General features: G+C 37.0%; 1 protein-coding gene across 5 annotated transcripts in view; it reads left to right on the plus strand.

The window, feature by feature from the left end:
- MAEA (macrophage erythroblast attacher, E3 ubiquitin ligase) overlaps window positions 1–18,149 on the plus strand; it is a 55,037-nt gene extending 36,888 nt beyond the window's left edge. For 4 of the 5 annotated variants that reach the window (XM_074865550.1, XM_074865549.1, XM_074865552.1 and 1 more), the window contains 7 exons: window positions 733–855; window positions 1,739–1,852; window positions 3,878–3,954; window positions 11,314–11,422; window positions 15,191–15,324; window positions 16,003–16,198; window positions 16,616–18,149. In XM_074865550.1, coding sequence (XP_074721651.1) covers window positions 733–855; window positions 1,739–1,852; window positions 3,878–3,954; window positions 11,314–11,422; window positions 15,191–15,324; window positions 16,003–16,198; window positions 16,616–16,711 — 849 coding nt within the window. In that variant the 3' untranslated portion in view covers window positions 16,712–18,149. The remainder of the gene's footprint in view (window positions 1–732; window positions 856–1,738; window positions 1,853–3,877; window positions 3,955–11,313; window positions 11,423–15,190; window positions 15,325–16,002; window positions 16,199–16,615) is intronic. The other variant, XM_074865551.1, reaches the window with a different exon arrangement.
- The last annotated feature ends 665 nt before the right edge of the window (window positions 18,150–18,814 follow it).

An 18,814-nucleotide genomic window follows, 5' to 3' on the forward strand; every position in this document is an offset into this window, starting at 1 on the left:
TTGCCCGAGGCAAATTTGATAGTAGATTGCTGCTTTTTCTTCAAAAACATCTACTTGTGATAAGCGCTTGAGGAATCTTGTGGCTCACCTGTTGCCTAATTGCTTTTTAATATAGTAACTTTGTTTTACGACCTCAGTGTCAGATGTTGTAGACACAACTACTGTAAGGAATTGAAGGTCTGGAGCTTACAACATTAAGCAAGTGAGAGAGAATATATTAGAGAGTTCAGACCATGTAGGACTTTGTGTAAAACTCCATAGTTAAAGCTGGCTAGGTAAAGTAGGTTTAGATTTTCCTCTTTTTTGTAGTTCGTGCTCACTTTAGCAAATGTTATGACATTGTCGTGGTCCAGTTGACATGGTAGGCCAGGCTTTGAGGAAAACAAGTACTCCTGGAAGTGTGAACTGCACTGAAGTGATCATGAGATCTGGTCACTTCCTGTGCAAAGCTCCTAGGTTTCATCTTTATGCTTTCTTTTTTTCTAGTTCTGTTGTATAAGTAGACTCAGTAAAATACTCTCACTATCTCACTACCAAAATATGTCAGAGCATGGAAATGCAGTCTTTTAAATATACTGTAATGTCTTTTTGTAAAGGACTATCCTAAAAACCAGAGGTATCTAGAACAAAGCCTTTTTTCCCCTCTGTATTTCAGTTCTGTTGAAGAGTGGATTGCTGTGTAAAGTATCAGTACAATTTAGTATGACCTGCTTTCCTTTTTGTTTTTTGAAGGACTTGGTAAATATTGAGATGTTTTTGACTGCTAAAGAAGTGGAAGAGTCATTGGAAAGACAAGAAACTATGACTTGCTTGGCTTGGTGTCATGATAACAAATCCAGGCTCAGAAAAATGAAGGTATGAAAATGTAACGTGTTCATGTTTTTGCTTAAATTGTGGCTTTCTAAACTACTTGGATACTTGATGTGGTCGATTTGGTTTAAATTATAGGTGTTAAATGAGGCCTTCTATAAAAGTAAGGACAGTAAAGTACAAAACTCTTCTTAAAAGAAGGTGTAGGTAGTTGGAGCTAAACTAGCTCATGCAAATGCCAAACCTGCAACTGGATGATAGGCCGTTTTATGGATGCAAGTGTTGTCTCAACAAATTATGCTCAAATAATAATATTTAGTTGGTTTTAATGTGATTTACGAATGTCTGAATGCAGAAGTATATAGTATCTTGATGCATGTGAACTTATATTTATAACTCTTTGCATCCTGCTGAAAATATAACTGGTTTATATATGAAGATGTCTTAAGAGTGAGACTAACTGGTAAACCTATGTCCTCAGGCCTAACACTGAAAGAAATCTCATACAGATTTTTGTCTTAGTATTTTTAAATGTTCTATATAAGAAAATAGAACTTGAGTGAAAAACTAACTTTCTATGAGGAACTACTGTTGAAATGGGTTTTTTTTCAAAAACAAAAGCAGAGTCTAATCAAGTAATAAACACAGTAAGTCTTTCTCTAGCCATTGAATACCATGACCTGAACACGCTGTATACTTGTTCCTATGCAGTTGGTTTAGATTTCCTTGTCTCTTAAATCCTGCATTTCAAAACATGCTGTGATCTTTTATAGGGCTTGCAGAAATCTGTTTTTAACTGATATTAACCAAAATCCCTGCCTCCCTCAAAGATGTTTGTGTCTTACTTTTTAAACTAAGCGCTTTCTTTAACCAAAAATGTTTGAGTGCACTTAATGATAAGCAAAGAGTGACGTTCTCTGTCACTCAGGGGCGCCAAAATGAGAATGAACCGAAGATGGGACGCAAAAGTAAATCGGCCAGTGATTACTCTAAAGAAAATGATGATCTTGTTATGGAAACCATTAAAGGAAAACCAGAATTGGTATGTAAACACTATTGCATAATTATACTACTAAAAAATCCCCCTTGTGTAATCCTAATATGTTAAGTAATATAAGAAATAAAATCTGAACATATTACTCTTTCATCACCTATCTTCAGCAAACAATAAATAAGGAAAAATCTTCCCCATCCCTCATTTTGGAAAACAACAACAACAAAAAAATCTATTTCTGCAAGCCCTACTCTTTTCTCTTTTTTTTTCTTAAAAACAAACAAAAACCAAAACTAAGGCTGTGAGAGATCAAAGTTGAAAGAAGAGAAATCACTATGCTTCTTTTTGAAACACAAAGAAACATTTCTTTCTGGTTGCTTAGCTGCTCATCAAGGTTAACGTTCTAAAATCCCAGCCACCACCTTAATGCAAGCCTAATCTAAAAACTAAACTATGTTGGCCTGGGAAAGCACGCAGTCCTATAGTCTTTACAGATGTGAGCTATATAAGCTCTTACAAATAGCTGCTATGGAATTGTTTGAAGATACACAAAGTTGAAATATATGCATCATCTGATTGTCTAGGACTATTTTCTTCTAGTTAAACTTGTCTGCAGAACCCATACAGCCATTGGCTTGCTGCTTACTTGAGGATCCATAAAAACAGAACATGAATTCTGAATATTGTTTTGGGATGTTGGTTTTCTGCTGTTAAAACATTTTAATGAAATACTAAGCCCTCCATATTTAGTATCATTAACAATTAAAAAGCTCGATCAGTTTTTAGTAGAAACAAACTTAGCTAAAATTCTAAATGAGGGTTTTGTGTAGATTTGAGTAACAGGGTATTTTAAAATAGTCCTAACTGAAAATTTCAAAGTAGAGAAGAAATTTTTATTCTCTGCCAAACATGGGCTTGAGTACAGAAAAACACGTAGTTGGAAAATAATTTATTTTCTATTCCTTAAGTATATTTTAACATAGGACAGAATGTATTGTTTTTAATGTTTGAATGGCTTACATTTCGAGTCTTAAAATAAGCAATTGTTGTAATGTGTGCATTAGTCATCCCAGGCAGTTAACTGATACAAATTTGGAGTTGCTCAAATTCTTGCTGAAGTCACTGAGGAATTTTGATATTACTGTGCTGATGGACAATAAACAAAAGGCAACTATTCATTAGAAGCATGGGGGAAGAAAAAAAACATTTGCCAAATGGAGCAGGGTAACTCAAGGAATACAGTTCTTTTCAAGATTCAGAGGATTTTTGGTTTTCGTTGTTTTCTTAAAGTAATAAAACAGTTGACTGTGTCCCTATAAAGAAGCATAGTGACTTGTTCTTTTATGGGGGGAGAATCTTTTTCTTTTTAATTCCACATATTCAAAGTTTTTTTATAGATTTTGTGAACTGGTGATGGAATTTGATTTAAAGGGACACTGTCAACTTCATTAGGCTTCAAATTTTACCTTTTTCCAAAAACAGGTAAATGCCACTTGGTTTTCTTGTTTGAGACTTGTTTCCAGCATGGCTTTTAGATGTTTGACAAGAAGAGCGGGATAGAAGTTTGAAGGGAGGGAGGGAGGGGATTGCAGCAACGTAAACTCTGTGCTGGTTTTTGTTAATATTGGGGACTTCCAAAACAGTATTCAAAGACTTGTTTTTTCCTTGCAGTCTTCTGGGTAGACCTCTCTTGTCTAAATTATCTTGTAGCCCCAAACTTCTGTTGAATCTACTACTTTAAATTGTAAGAAAGTACAAAGAAACCACCTGTTACTCTCACTTGCATCTCAGGTAATGATGCTTTCAGTCATTAGGAAAAAGTTCATCCCTGTTAAATACTGAAGTTTTGAGCGAGGCAAGAGGAGGAGGTTTTTGTTTGCTTTTAGGGAATTCTGAGCTGATGTCTTGTCCGTAAAGTCAGAATTTCAACTTTTTTTGCATGAATGCCTAAAAGCAAGCAAACAAGGTTGCATGTTATTAACACTTTCTTTTTGTTGTGCACATGTAGTACTTAACATACTGTGCAGTGCAGTTTTAGCACCTTCTAAGACCCTGTCTTGTCTTTAATCTCAGAGCTGTCTGGAGTTCAGCCTAAGGATTCAGGAGTTCATTGAACTCATTCGACAGAACAAGAGACTGGATGCTGTGAGGTATGAAATTAGGATGCTTACTAAACAATTTTCTTAACAAGATGGTATTATGTTTCATTAGAGACATGTGACTATTATTGCAACACCCAGAAGCCCCACTACTTTAAAGGATCTTGCTAGTATGAACAGTCTTTGTATTTAAGCTGGGGTTGATTTTTTCTTTTTTTTTTTTTAAAAAGCAAGATGTCATTCCACGGGTGCATCCTTTTAAAAACTTAATGTCACTGCAACTCTGCATCTTCTTACTCTTCAAAATCAAGCTTTAGAGAATTAATCTGTTTTATAAAACAATTGTATTTTCTGGTGGCATACAATGTAATGAACATATTTACCCTTAACTAATTTTCAAGAGGTACAGCTAGCTTCTCATAGGACCTCGTTTCAGCTTTAATCACAAAAAATACTAAAAGGTTAATAAAACACTCATCTAACATTTCAATTATGACTGAATTCTCTTCTGCTTTACAATCTTCATTAAACATTTTGTTTTACAAGTTATGCTTTAGACCAGGTTCAGCTTTTGTATTGAATGTATAATTTGGAGTTCCGGGTTATCATGTATGTGAGAATAACGAGTTATGTTATGTTACCCCCATTCCCTTCCCCAGCTCCAAATGAAGAAACCAACTCAATATCCATTTTCACCTCTTTTGAACTAGTTCAGTGAGGACTACTTCAAGAAGAAAGTGACACTGCCCAAGGTGGTGTGAATCAGTAACGGAACTAGAGTCAGACTTAATCACTGCCTGACTTCAACCATGAGACTGTCTGGCGATACTTATAATGCACATAAAGCAATTATGCTTTTAACTTAGTGGTTCTGATTTAAGGTGTTGGAATAATGTTCCAGGATAACACAGGAAACCAGTTCTGCTGAAATGAGTGGAATTTTGATACTGGGACTATAAAATGTGTTGAGAAATTTGATAAGCAGTGATCTTGTCATCATCACAAAGTATGATGCAGGTGGCAGAGCTACTGGAGCTTACACATGGACAAGGGAGAGGGGAACTCACAGCAGGTTCTGTTTCATAAGAATATTTAAACCTAGGAAGAGATGACAAGTTTTATGGCCAGACTTGAAGCCTTGCTAATACATTCTGGTGATAACACTGTTGCCGTTTAACATTTCTGACAAGTTTTATTTTAAGGAAGTTGCAAGTCTTACTACTGCCTTTAAAAACAGAAATTGAAAACAGCAGGAGGCTTGTATTTGTGACAGGGTTGCGTTTTGGTCAAAGGAGCAGCAGTATAGAAAATATATGAAGTATCATAAGTACAGACTGAAAGCTTTCTAGTGCATTCACAAGTTTTAGATGTATAAACTTTTCTGCAGGGCAAACCACATAACTTTTCTTGAACAGAATGGATAAGAAAGAGTTAGTTGTTTCAAAAACAAGAATAAAGGAAAAAGTGCAAGTATGTGGAGAGGCCGGTATAATAGTAACACAACTCCCAGAGTTACTCACCTTAAGTTTTATTTCCAGTTGTTATTTCTAACTTCATTCAAATGTGTTGCTTGCTTTGAACTAACTCATATCACTTCTACTTTGCCCTACTTGGTGCTAAATCTCACTGTTTAGGCCCTAGCAGTGCAAATGCGCAGTCTGATAAACTCCAGCTAATTTTAGTGTTAATAACTTAAAAAAAAAAACCCCACAACCTACATGCTGTCATTTAGATATGTGCTCTTACCCTTTGATAGAGTTGTCAAATCCTAAAGAATTGTCAGATATTTATGAAAAGGATGAAAGACACTCAACTACATTATCTGTCTTCTGAAGCCCATGGTGCTCTTTATGTCCAACGAATACTATGCCTTTGTGTCTTTAGCTTTATTCTCTGCTAAGTCTGCTTGTTTGCCAAATGTGCAGTCATGCATCTTAACAATGAGTAGTCCATGCTCTAAATACTATTTTATTTGAGCTGCCGCTTCCTTATGTAGCTCGGAAACCAGAGGGCAGGCATAGAGCTGAAATAAGGAGGTAGGCTGAGAACTGGAACAAAGTAGATAAGGTCATTCTGTATTTTATTTTTGTTACTTGATATTTCTTCCCCTCTGATCCCTCTTCTATATCAGAACTGTTAAAATCTGCAAGCTGTCAACCTTCAAGAGGACTCAGCACTCTGGACGTGGAATAACTTATACTACCATAGCCTCTGAGGTTTAAAACTTACAGCTTCTATCTACGTTGCAAATAAGCATCCATATTAAATGTTAGGGGTGAAGCATGTATGTTCCATACATCTATTGAAATTCAGGGTTGACACATTTTACACTCAGCGATTATAACTTGCCAGTCATAACAGTGCTGCTTTAACTTCATAATGTCTTGTAAAATGAAAAGGAGCTGCAGAAGTCCTTCTCTATCTTAACTCCTTTTTAACAGAGTGGGTGTACATTCAGAGTTCAACATCTCAATGCTTTCCTTAAATAATGTGGCTTAAAAATGCTAGTTTTTACCATTTCATTCTACTTGGCTTCAAAATAAATACGTAATGAATAAGGGAATATATTTTGCGAAGGTGTAGCATAAATCTCATTGCTTCTAGCAAATCGTTGCAACTTGTGTTTTTATTAGCTTGCTTCTGTTAAGTGCCTGCAGCAGGATTCTTTCAGTATTGTGTCCGTGGTGCAATAAATAGGTCAGGCATCCATTAGAAAGCAGAGAAAGGCTGTTTACCAAGTAGTTTCCTGTATGAGTGGAACTCTGAGAACTGACATTTTGTTGAAACGCAGCTGGTGTTTAAATAAGTTTGAAAGCTTTGCTTACTGCCTGCTGAGAACCTCTAAAGTGACATATTGCTTTTAGGTTAAGATTGATGTGAGCTTTAAAATTATACATCTTATTTAATAAATGTTTGAATTTCTGTAGTTTTTAGAATATGAGTACAAACAGACTTTCCTCTAAGGTAGCTTATCAGAGTAGTCTTGAAAGTGCAAATTTCAAGGCTACCAAAACTATTTCTTGAATACAAGAGTAAATATGTTAAGTACATCACAAAGTTTTTTTGCCTGGTATCATTAGCCTTTAACTCCCACAGTCTCCTTAGTTGGGTTTGGTTTTTATTTAAACTCATACCTATTACAGTACAATGAACGAATGATGACACTAACTTCACACTTCTGGGGCTCTCATTTCATTCTGGAAAATCTGACCGCCTTCTACTACTTTGCTCTTATGAGATTCTAGAAATACATCGAGTTCTTAGCTAAAAGCTTCACAAAACACCCTGTGCACTTCTTGTTCTTGGGATACAAAGGACAAAAAGAGTAAGTAAAAATAGATGATGATGCACAGACTTAAGAGAAAGTGGCCACAGTCTATTTATTTTAGTAAACTTCTATAAGGATGAATAAACACTTTGTTCCTTTATTTTTATTATGGTGGGGGTGGGGTTGAACAGATGTATGAAAAAATAAAATTTTTGAGCGCTTTGAGTATAAGTTTTGCTAGTAATAATGGTCTCTGAGATAAAGGCATTCAGGTAGTGGTCAGAAAGTCCTTTCTTGATAATACCTTATGTTTGTGTTAATTGCTACTTCCTGACAAGTATGTTCACTCTTAGATTCAGGCATATGTAGATAGACACATACACACTGTATAGCTTATACTTCAACTTAATGTACCCTTAGCAGACAGTAAACTGTAAAAGTTCAAGTCTTTCATAAATGTCCTTTCATTCTTCAATTTGTCAAGAACAGTATGTCTGCTGTACCTGCTTGGGCTAGAGTAACAGCTATTCCAAACAGAAGATGATGGACTTTGTCCCCACAGAGTTTACAGAATTTGAAAAACCAAATTTTCTACCTATTACTTTGATCTGTCACAAGCATTTAGTTAGTGGTTTCAGTGATGGTCTACTGGCCATAATTAAAAATGTATTTTTTTAAAAAAAACTATAGCCCCTTGCTCTAGCTATACTGACTAGTGTGTGCTAATGGTGGTAAAACCGTTGTAAATAAGCATTGTAAGGTTAATATATGCCTCCAAGAGCATAACATTTGCACAGAGAGATGGAAATAGCTGAATGAAAAGGCAAGGGGTGAATAATGGCATGAGGGCAAATAAGGTGTTATTTAAATGTTGTGCGTTCACGAGTACTCACATAGTACTGTTTCTTGCTTTGCAATCTAAAAAAGACTTCAGAGTGCTATGAATTAATTGAACTTGCTTCTCTTTTAAAGGATATCTTGCTTCATTTTAATTTCTCTGTGTTTACACTCAGAGGATGAGTTCAGACATTAGCATGGCAGGCTTTGTGGGAAAACTTCCTTGTGTCATTAAGGGACGCAGGTAGAAGGGAAAGTCAGGAGATGAAGACTAACAAAAGGTCACTTAGAAAACCTGCTTCCTTCTGGCTGAACCCAAAATGGCCACCACATGCCAGGATGTTCAGTACTTTGCGAATGATGGAAATGTTGGATTGCTGAGCGCTGCTTCTTTGAATGGCTAACACATGCATAGTGATTGCATATTTTACATAAACAAAACGAAGTGTTAATACTAGCTCTTCTTGAATGCATACAGTAAGTGTAGCCAGTATTTGCTGTTGCAGCTCAGGGTCTTCCTATAAGTAAGGGGGATTTATTGTTGAAATACTGTAAGAGCAAATTTTCAAGGCCTGACAAGGGGAGTAGGACCACGGTACTAACAAGGCTGGTGCAAAACTGAAGTACCACTGTACTTATAGAATGGTTTGGATTGGAAGGGACCTTAAAGACCATCTAGTTCCAACCCCCGTGCCATGGGCAGGGACACCTTCCACTAGACCAGGTTGCTCAAAGCCCCGTCCAACCTGGCCTTGAACACTGCCAGGGAGGGGGCAGCCACAACCTCTCTGGGCAACCTGTTCCAGTGCCTCACCACCCTCACAGTGAAGAATTTCTTCTTACATCTAATTTAAATCTACCCTTTTTCAGTTTAAAGCCATTACCCCTTGTCCTATCACTACATGCCCTCGTAAAAAGTCTGTCTCCATCTTTCCTGTAGCCCCCTTTAAGTACTGGAAGGCCACTATAAGGTCTCCCCGGAGCCTTCTCTTCTCCAGGCTGAACAACCCCAACTCTCTAATCCTGTCCTCATAAGGGAGGTTCTCCAGCCCCCTGAGCAGCTTCGTGGCCTCTTCTGGACCTGCTTGAGCAGGTCCATGTCCTTCTGATGTTGGTGCCCCCAGAGCTGGACACAGCACTGCAGGGGGGGTCTCATGAGAGCAGAGCAGAAGGGAAGAATCCCCTCCCTCAACCTGCTGGCCACACTTCTCTTGATGCAGCCCAGGATATGGTTGGCATTCTGGGCTGTGAGTGCATGTTGCCAGGTTGTGTTGAGCTTCTTGTCAACCAACACCCACAAGTCCTTCTCCCCAGGGCTACTCTCAATCCATACTCTGCCCAGCCTGTATTTGTGCTTGGGATTGCCCCGACCCATGTGCAGGACCTTGCACTTGGCCTTGTTGAACTCCATGAGGTTTGCACGGACCCACCTCTCCAGCCTGTCCAGGTCCCTCTGGATGGCCCATCCCTTCCCTCCAGCGTGTCGACCGTACCACACAGCTTGGGGTCATCGGCAAACTTGCTGAGGGTGCCTCGATCCCACTGTCCATGTCGCTGACAAAGATGTCAAACAGCGCTGGTCCCAACACCGACACCTGAAGAACACCACTTGTCACAGAGCACAACTGCATAGTGATCAGTTCTTTTAAGATGATTTTTCTTCTCTCTCATGTGTGCATATGCAGTAGTTTAGCTTAACTGATAGGTCTGAATTTTTTGCTTTGCCAAAACTTTCTTTTAAATGGTTATCGCTTTCATCTGCAGCTCTGCGCTAGAACTTAGTTTAGCATTCTTCCCCGATGTCCAGGCTGCCTAGTCTTTTCTCTCAGGCCATGGATTTTGTACTTCTGCTCTTATAACAGTAATCACCTGGAGAACAATATTTACATTCCTGAATTGCTCACCCAAAATAGGAAGTTGGGTGGAAACAGTCTGTCCTACATAACTTCCATTGCTTCCTGGTTTGGGTGGGAGAGGAAGTAGGAGTACTGAAACACTGCTAAAGAGACTGTTCTCATGGTATTGATGACCTAAGCGGAGTTAGTGGAACACAGAATTGGGGGGGGGACAACACACACACAACCAAAACAAAGCATTATCTAGATTATTTTTTTAATTCAATCCATGAAATGGACAACTGGAAAATACTGTATATTCAAACAAGTAATTTGTACCTTTAAATAGATTTTAACTAGACTCTTTAAAAGTTAAAAAGAACAAACACTTACCAGAGTACTTCAGAGATGACTTGGTCTCTTCACCGTAATACAAACTGTGGAGAAAATACAGCACAGAGAAGACTTTTCTATGCTTAAGCAATGCCAGAAAGTCCATTTAGTGCTGATTCTGTACTCAGGCTACTGTGCAACATCTGTGTACCACTGAAAACAGGTGCTTTTAGCAGCAATCATGCAGTTTAAAGGCTGGAGGGCTTTCCTGCACACTTAAAACTCCAACTTGAAAATTGATGATCTTGGGAAGACTAGATAGGGGAGGCTTTCATAGAGGATTTTAAAGTAGTTGAATGTTCTTATCTGATAAGAATTCTCTGGCTTCTTAGTATTAATTTCCTGAAAAATATTAAAGTTTGTATTTTTGCCTTAAGTACATTTCTGGTAATTCTGTCACTTCTTTCAGATATTCCAAGTTTTCAGCCTTGTGTGTATCTCTTACAATCAGTATGTGCTAAAGTACAAAAACTTGTACTGAAGTTCTACTTGAATTTTTTTTTTATTTCCCTGGCAAAAAAATTTGCTCTTAACAAGGTGTTTTCTACTGCATTACTCTGCAATTTCTTGTAGTCTGCACAGAAATTGATATTGCCTTCTAGCCTATACAAAAAAAAAAATCATTTATTCAAAAGTAAACATTCTCTCAAATGTCAGTATAAACAAGGTAGATATTTGAACACTCTTGATGTTTAATGGTTTGGAAGAGCTGATTATCAGACTGCATTTATCTCACTTGCAAGTGTATGCCAGAGGAGTGTGATACATTGAGCTTGCATAAGCAGAGACATTTCTTCTAATAATCATGGATCTGTCATTCTAGATGTAGGTGATGTAGGACTTCATGCTACAGTAAGAAGTTCTGGTTTCCAAGAAATTACAGTATAAAATTAGTAATTCTTGTATTTGCATTTGTAGGATGTATTTTTTTCAAGCCCTTTAAATGCATCACATTTTGGAGTTCATGTGTATTGAGAGCAGAATCCAGAGTTTTTCTCTGAAATCTTACATAATCACATACATCTACTTGATTTAGAAACTAGGCTATCTAATAAAGGTATAAATTCTGTATTTCAGACATGCAAGAAAGCATTTCAGTCAGGCTGAGGGAAGCCAGCTGGATGAGGTTCGACAAGTGATGGGAATGTTGGCCTTTCCTTCAGACACTCATATCTCCCCCTACAAGGTAATGTTTTGTTTCAAATTCAGTGGTACAGCAGAATAATAAAATACACGTTGCAGGTTTTTTTCTTTACAGGAAAATGCATTGATAATCTGAAGATCAAATGTGGTTCTAATTTTACTTTCTGAAATCCACCTCTATAATAATCCTTAATTTTAACAACCAGTCCTTACCTGTGCATTAATCCAGGTAGTATTTGTATTGTTGCCATTAGATCTTAATAGTAGCAGACAGATTTACACTGCACTAGGCTTACCACAAACCCAGCACTAAAGACCAGTGGGACTGGAATCGTGATACACAAATATACAGCAAGAGACAGAAAATGGGGAAGTACAAATCAAAAAGTAAGGTAGTTTTGTTCAACGTACTAGGCTGTGGCCTTAATACACCTGCAGTGGTTCTTAATTCTGCTTCTCAAATTACTGTTCTTGTGGTGATTGGAATGAAGAAAGGAAAGATGATCTGAAAGCAGTGTTTTTGAAAAGTATGTGCTCTTTCTTTGGATTATTTAAATTAATGTAGATATTAGTGGTAGTATCTACATCTAAATTTGATTCAAGCAAAATTCATAGGTAGTTACTGCTGCTACAGATTTTGAGTTTGTTCTCTGCTTATGTGCTAATTCACTTTCTTTTTTAACTTGTCTACCTTCTGCCTCCAGTGCCAAGAATTGAGCTGGCAGAGCAAAACAAGAATGCTGTGAAATGCCAAGCCAGTATGTGGCAATGCCAGTATAAACCTGTTTTTTAAACAATTGATGATGAAATCAATGATTTAACGATACAAACACCAAAAAAAAAAACCCACCCCACACCAAACCAGCAATTCACAGAATTAGTGTGAATTTCTTTGCTAATCATAGAATCCTAGAAGGATCCTGGTATTTTCAATTCTACATTTGATGTGAGTTATGAGCATAAATGATAGATGTGTTAGAAGACTGGGTGTAAGACAGAGCTTTGTTTTAGTTGTTAGAAAGAAATAGGCAGGAAATAGAAATCCTGTGTTTTCTTCTAAGGGCTAGTTCGGACAGAATGTTTCGATGGAGAGCAAGGAGAAAAGCTAGTATTGTTTCATGTACAACCATACAGTGGGAACAAATTCCCTACTACTTTTTATGGATCTGACTTACAACATTCTAGTTTATAGAAGTTATGTTTGGGTTCTCCAATAATTGCCTAGATAAACAGAAGCATAGAGCGTACGCTTGTTTGGAGATATCTTTAATACATTGACTAGGAGTTCTGTGCGTAAATGGCTTTAAAATTGCTTTTATATCTGTGAGAAAGTTTGTCAGATCATAGCATCTCTAATCATTTGATCTTTATTAATCCAAGGGAAGAAACATCTTCTGAAACAAATGAATAGAACTTTCTCCAGCTTGTCCTATTTTTTAGGACTTCGGGGAAAACGTATTTCATGTTGTGGCAAAACAAGCTATTTTCTTTTGATATTCTTTGATCAAGCTTGTGTAGCTGTGGCTGGAATTATTCCAGCTAGACATTTAGTAAGCTGCTACTTTTGTGTCCCATCACCTAGGTTCTTAATCATAGGCTTTTCTTAATCATTAGTAGTACTTTATCTCTATTACGGATCTGTTGTAGGCTCTGTTACATCTTCTCAAGAATTGTCTTAAGGTCAGAACAAAAGCTTCATCCTGGAACTCCAGGAACATTCTGGCCTTAGATGGGGTAGGTGATAGAGCAAACAGACATGCAGTCTGATGGCAGAAACAGTGCTTTTTACTTTAAGGCAAGATACGTGTATGTATTTACTTTTGCCCCTATCTGTATAGGTTCTCTGCCTCAGTTCTGCTTCTTGGTTTGGAGCATTTAAAGTCAAACAAATTTTGCTTATGTCCAGGATTCTTTCCTTTCCTGTAGATTTGCCTCCAAATCTTTCTGCCTCTTCCTCATGTGAATTTCTTTCGTGCTGTTTTTCTTCAACCAGAGGCCCACAGTTGATCCAACTGTTTCTGTTGCAAGACTTCTTCCTTTTTTTTCCTCTTACCTTAGTATTTCTGGTGGCTTTTTTGAATAATTTGAAATCCATCACTTGTACCCTTTTTCAGCTTCTGTGAAATTCCACTTTCTAAACACTTGGAAGAAACACACCAGGACTGATTTATGTGAGCTGCAACTCTTCCCTCCCTCATCCAAAGATGTTCTCAATTTAATGGGAGTTATTAAAAGTCTGTTGAACCTGTCTCCAAACTAACAGTCGTTTTGTCTGTGTTCATGGAGACATGCAGTTTAGTAATCTCAGCTAAGATTTACTAGTTGTACATAAACCGCTTTTCACTGTTTAAGTAGTGAGTTTTTAGTTAGAGAGGAGGGAGAAATAATTCTGCACTTACTCAGACAACTGCTGTCAAAATCCAGTTTAGCACTTCTTTACTGTTGGCCTCTTACAGTTCTACAAGGTATTCCCCAAGTTTACCTGAAATATAGTTCTGTTAATGTGTAGTTTTAGGATAACGATGAAAAATTTATTCATAAAGCACTAAAAAAAAATTAATACTATGGTACCATTAGATCATTTGGATAGAAGTTCTCAAGCCAGTCTGATAGGGGTGGGAGAATTCCAGGATACAGGCTACAACAAAAGGCAGTGCTGGAATCCTTCCTTCTCCAGTGTCTTGACTTGAATGAACAGGGAACTGAGGAGAAGCAGAGTGGGCCAAGGTGGTGCAGAGCAAACCGTAAAGACTCAGTGTCTACATCATGGTAAAATCACTGCCTAGTAATTTTGGTATAACATGTTTTGAATTTGATGCTCAGTGTATTGTCTGTCACTAAGTCTTTGATTTTCTTCAAAAATCTGTTTTATAAACCAATCAATATACTAAAATATATTATTGTTTCTCCTAGTTGCCTCAAAGTGTAGCATGCACAGTTCATAATAGGAACTTACTTCTAAGATAAATAAACATTGTCACTTCTCACAACAAAAATGCAGGTTATGGATACAAAGGAGAAGAGGTGCTGGCAGAAGAAAGGATTAAGTCTCTGCCTGTATAGATAATATAACAAATATATTTTCATAGGGTCTTCACCTTTTACATGATTCTTTCACAGCAGTACTTTTAAGGTTCAATATATCATTGACCTGTGGGTTTAGTGCTTGCTTCCATGAAAAAAAAAATATCCATACTTCAACTACTGTTTCCTGATTTTTAGGTAATGCACAGCATTGCAATGTATCGTAAAGAATTTAATCCTTAAACTCATAGTTTACCTAAGCTTTCTCTAACCTGGGACTGTGCCAGCTCTTCAAATTAAAACCTTTCTACAAAATTCTGTAAACATTATATATTACGAAGAGGTATCAGCAGAATTAGCATGACTTGAGGTAAAAATGTTTCCGACTTTTCAATGTTAATGGTTCAGAGGCTATAGAGCAAACATTCCATAAAGCTAATGTTGCTTCATAACTAGGCCAGCATTGTAGAAAACTAAATGCAAGAAATAGCCTTACCAGGATTTACATACATACTACCAATTAGAACATTTGGTAGAAGGCAGAGGGAGATTGAATAGTGTTATGCCAGCTATTTTAAGTAATACTTGATTTAAATCATATTTCTAGTGGAGTAGTGTTAAAAGGTACTTCCTAAACAAGTACATTCATACTGTGCATTAGCATGTATACTTTTATTTTGTGATGGATTTAGTCAAGTGAGTTTCGCACAATTTACCACTCCCAGGCTTTTTCCCCTGGTACAATTAGATTGAAAACAACTTATAGTTGTGTTGGTTTTTTTAACAGGATCTCTTGGACCCTGCTCGATGGAGAATGCTGATCCAACAGTTTAGATATGATAACTACAGACTACATCAGCTGGGAAACAATTCTGTTTTTACTATAACACTCCAGGCAGGCCTTTCAGCTATAAAAACACCGTATCCTTTAATGCAGATACTACTGTCGAGTGCAAAAAAGCATTGTGCTTTTTTTATTCTGTGGATGCTTTTCAGAGAGGTCAAAGAGGAAATGTGACACCTGAATATTTTTGCTTATGAGTTGTTTAAAGGGGTTATGAATTGGTCTCCCTATTAATTTAAGGGAAGATTATAATAAATGGAATTATGGTTTTAAGAAGAAAAACAAGCCCAAACCAGAATTTTAAGGTGAAATCTACATTGTGTTTCCGTATTAGGCTATCTTTCCATGTGTCTTTAGTGAATATATCTGCAAAAGTTAGTAAGCTGGGTCAGAATTATTTTTTTTTTTAAGCACTTACACACAGATTTACCCTGTCTGTTTTTGTGAGTATTCAAATATATCCTGCATCCTTTGAAACGTAGTTGGATTTGCTACACACTATGGTGTATCAGAGAAGGACTGGTGCTACTAAAGTGTTCTACATCAGAAATTTTACCTTTAGAGGGTGCTGGACACTTGTTGCTCACTCTTGTTCCTTGAAACTTATATATACACATTAAACTTGAATGAAATGGTCCTGTACATTCTACAACCTAGGTTATATTTTCAGTTTACTGTCTTGTTTTCCAATGTTGGTCATTAACTAATTGTTGTTGCATACTGTAGTGGTTGTTCCTTAACTTGCTGTTAAACAGACAGTGTTATAAAGAGGATGGGAGCTCAAAAAACCCAGACTGCCCTGTGTGTAGCAAATCCCTGAACAAGCTGGCTCAGCCTCTGCCTATGGCACATTGTGCCAACTCCCGACTAGTCTGCAAGATTTCGGGGGATGTAATGAACGAAAATAATCCTCCTATGATGTTACCAAATGGATATGTCTATGGATACAATGTAAGTGTTGAAATCAATGACTTACTGAAGTCTAAAATAGCAGTGGTTATAATAACTTTCTATATCAAAATAAGAGCTTATAAACTTAGTCAGAAAGTTAGAAGTATCTTCTATATTAATAGAAGAAAGGTAACTTCTTGCAGTAATTTTAAAGGACTGTATATTTATGTGATTAAGTTGGGTTTTAAGCTAATGTTTGATTGAAAATGCAAATTTATAACATGAAATCAAATGGCATTGGAAATCTTTCCCTTTGGAGAGTGATAATGTAGAATAAGTAACTTTTGTGGGCAAAGATATTTTGACCTCAGACTACAACGTCATTTTTAAAAATAAAAAATAGTTATTTACTAAACAGTTAACTAATGCTTTGAGTTACTATTGTGAATATTATCTTTTGATTTCACTTTTTTTCAGTCTCTGCTTTCTATTCGTCAAGATGACAAAGTAATTTGCCCAAGAACCAAAGAAGTCTTCAACTTCTCACAAGCTGAGAAAGTCTACATCATGTAGGTCCATAAAACACATGATGAAGTGCCGCTGGAATTTTGACACAGTGTATATTGGCATACCCTGTAAAGGGGGGGGCCTTAATGTGTGGCAAAGAAGCAAAACCTGCCACCTGGGGGATCAGACCTGTCGGTGGCATTATTGTTTCTTGCGACCAAAGATCAATGAGCAACAATAAACACTCTTAAAAAAAAAAAAAAAAAGAGAGGAATTATGACTTAAGTTTGTACTTGAATAAAAACAAAAACAAATTTTGATTGTTAAGGTTTTGTAACATAAGGTCAAAAATTGGACTATTCTCAAAAGTACTTTCATCTTCTAAAGGATAACTTTCTTTAAAGATGGACACTTGCACTGGGGGAGAAGTTACAACAGATTTGAAATTAAATCCATTTTTCTTCCCTCTTTTTCACAATTGTCCAAGACCCTTTTGTTATCAAAGATTTCAGTACTACCAATATGTTCTCCTTTAAGCTCCTCTTTGCCTTCTTTATGATCCTCTCGTGAAGTAATCCTGAACATGAATTATGTAACTTATTTCCATGGGAAGATATTGATGTCTTTTGACACAAGCCTGGCTTCTCTGGAGGATCAACTAGGGACTGGTTTGAAGGAGTATAAAGTCTTTTTCCAAACCCAAATATTTTAAGGAGGTTGCATAAGTATCAAGAGGAACTGAGAACATTTCAGGCACAATCCAATGCTTGTTTAAATGTTCTTTTTCCAGTCTACCATAGTGTTAAAGTCCTTCTAAAGTTATTAGTTATGTGCATAGGGTTCAATATGAAATCATTAGTGCTACTGCCTTATTTCTTGCTTTGAGAATGTACTCACATGAAAATGAGCTGGTATTCTTAAGTGTTGGGCGAAGTTTCTGAAGATGCCTTGCAGGATGATTACATAATTTTAGGGTCTAAATAGTATTCATTACTGAAACTAATAGTTCAATTTTAACAACTACAGAACACATCCTTATGACTTTTCAAAAGAATTAAACCATTGTAGTTTAAACAAAACCATATTGTAGAGGTTTGTATTTAGCGCTTATTTTTGCATGTTGATGTTGATTAGCTAATAAAAGATTGTAAATGTAAAACATGTTAATAAAAATTGTTTTCCATTTCTTGATTATATAAAATTAGAAAGTTGCTTTGTATTTAAATGTCAAAAAACTCTTTTGTAAGGGTGTCTCTTAAAAAGAGTGCTGCTTCCAAGTGTTGTGTTTTAGTGTTCTACAACCCCCATGAAACAAACAACTCAAACTTCCTCCACCACAACCCTAAATGTTGTTCTTCAGGCTTCAACATCACTGCATCTCAGTCAAATAACGATTTTTGGTTTAAACTTTCCATATATGAAAAGTACGTTCCAATGTTGCTTCCTGGAAGACTGACTCATGTCCTAGACCCTTTCTGTTAATAAAATTTTGTGGGAGATGCTAGGTGTGAGGTTTTGATGCGTGACTGAGTGCTTTAATGAATGCTAACAAAGAATAGCAGAAGGACCACAACTTCTATTCATGTTCAACACTTAAGAGATCACAGATATATAAACAGATTGTATCAGCCACTCTGAAACTGTAAATACAGTGCTATTTACAGTGGGGTATGTCTGAAAAGGTTCCATTTTCAGTAAGCATGTGTAATTGCTTCTGAAGGGGTATATCTGGAACACTGCAGAGCTGCTGGCTTGGCAGAGACCAGGGTTCCTGCACTCACAGCTGGAAGGGTCTGTTTCCTTCAGGTTTTTCTGTGGTAGATCTGGTGATTCCTTAGACCCAAAGCAATCTGCCAAGAGTAGGTGGAGGCAGATAATGAGAGAATGTGCATCAGTAACTGGAGTAATTGGCTCTCAGTTAAGCAGTAACTGATTTCTTCCTCATGGGGCAAGAGTTGAAGCATCATCAACTCAAAAGGGGAGAGGCCATCACCCTGGGGAGCAGCATTGCTGAAACCCAAATGAAACAGCATCTGTTTTCTTTGGCAGCCTATTCACAGCATCATAGCAGAAGGGCAAGGATAACTTTGAGAATGGCAACCTTGCTTTACTTTACAGACATGCATAAAAGGCTAAAGCAGGGAGGAAGGGGTAGATTTCTTACCAGCC

Source organism: Strix uralensis, chromosome 4 (genome assembly GCF_047716275.1).
Source record: "Strix uralensis isolate ZFMK-TIS-50842 chromosome 4, bStrUra1, whole genome shotgun sequence".
Classification (NCBI taxonomy): Eukaryota; Metazoa; Chordata; class Aves; order Strigiformes; family Strigidae; genus Strix; species Strix uralensis.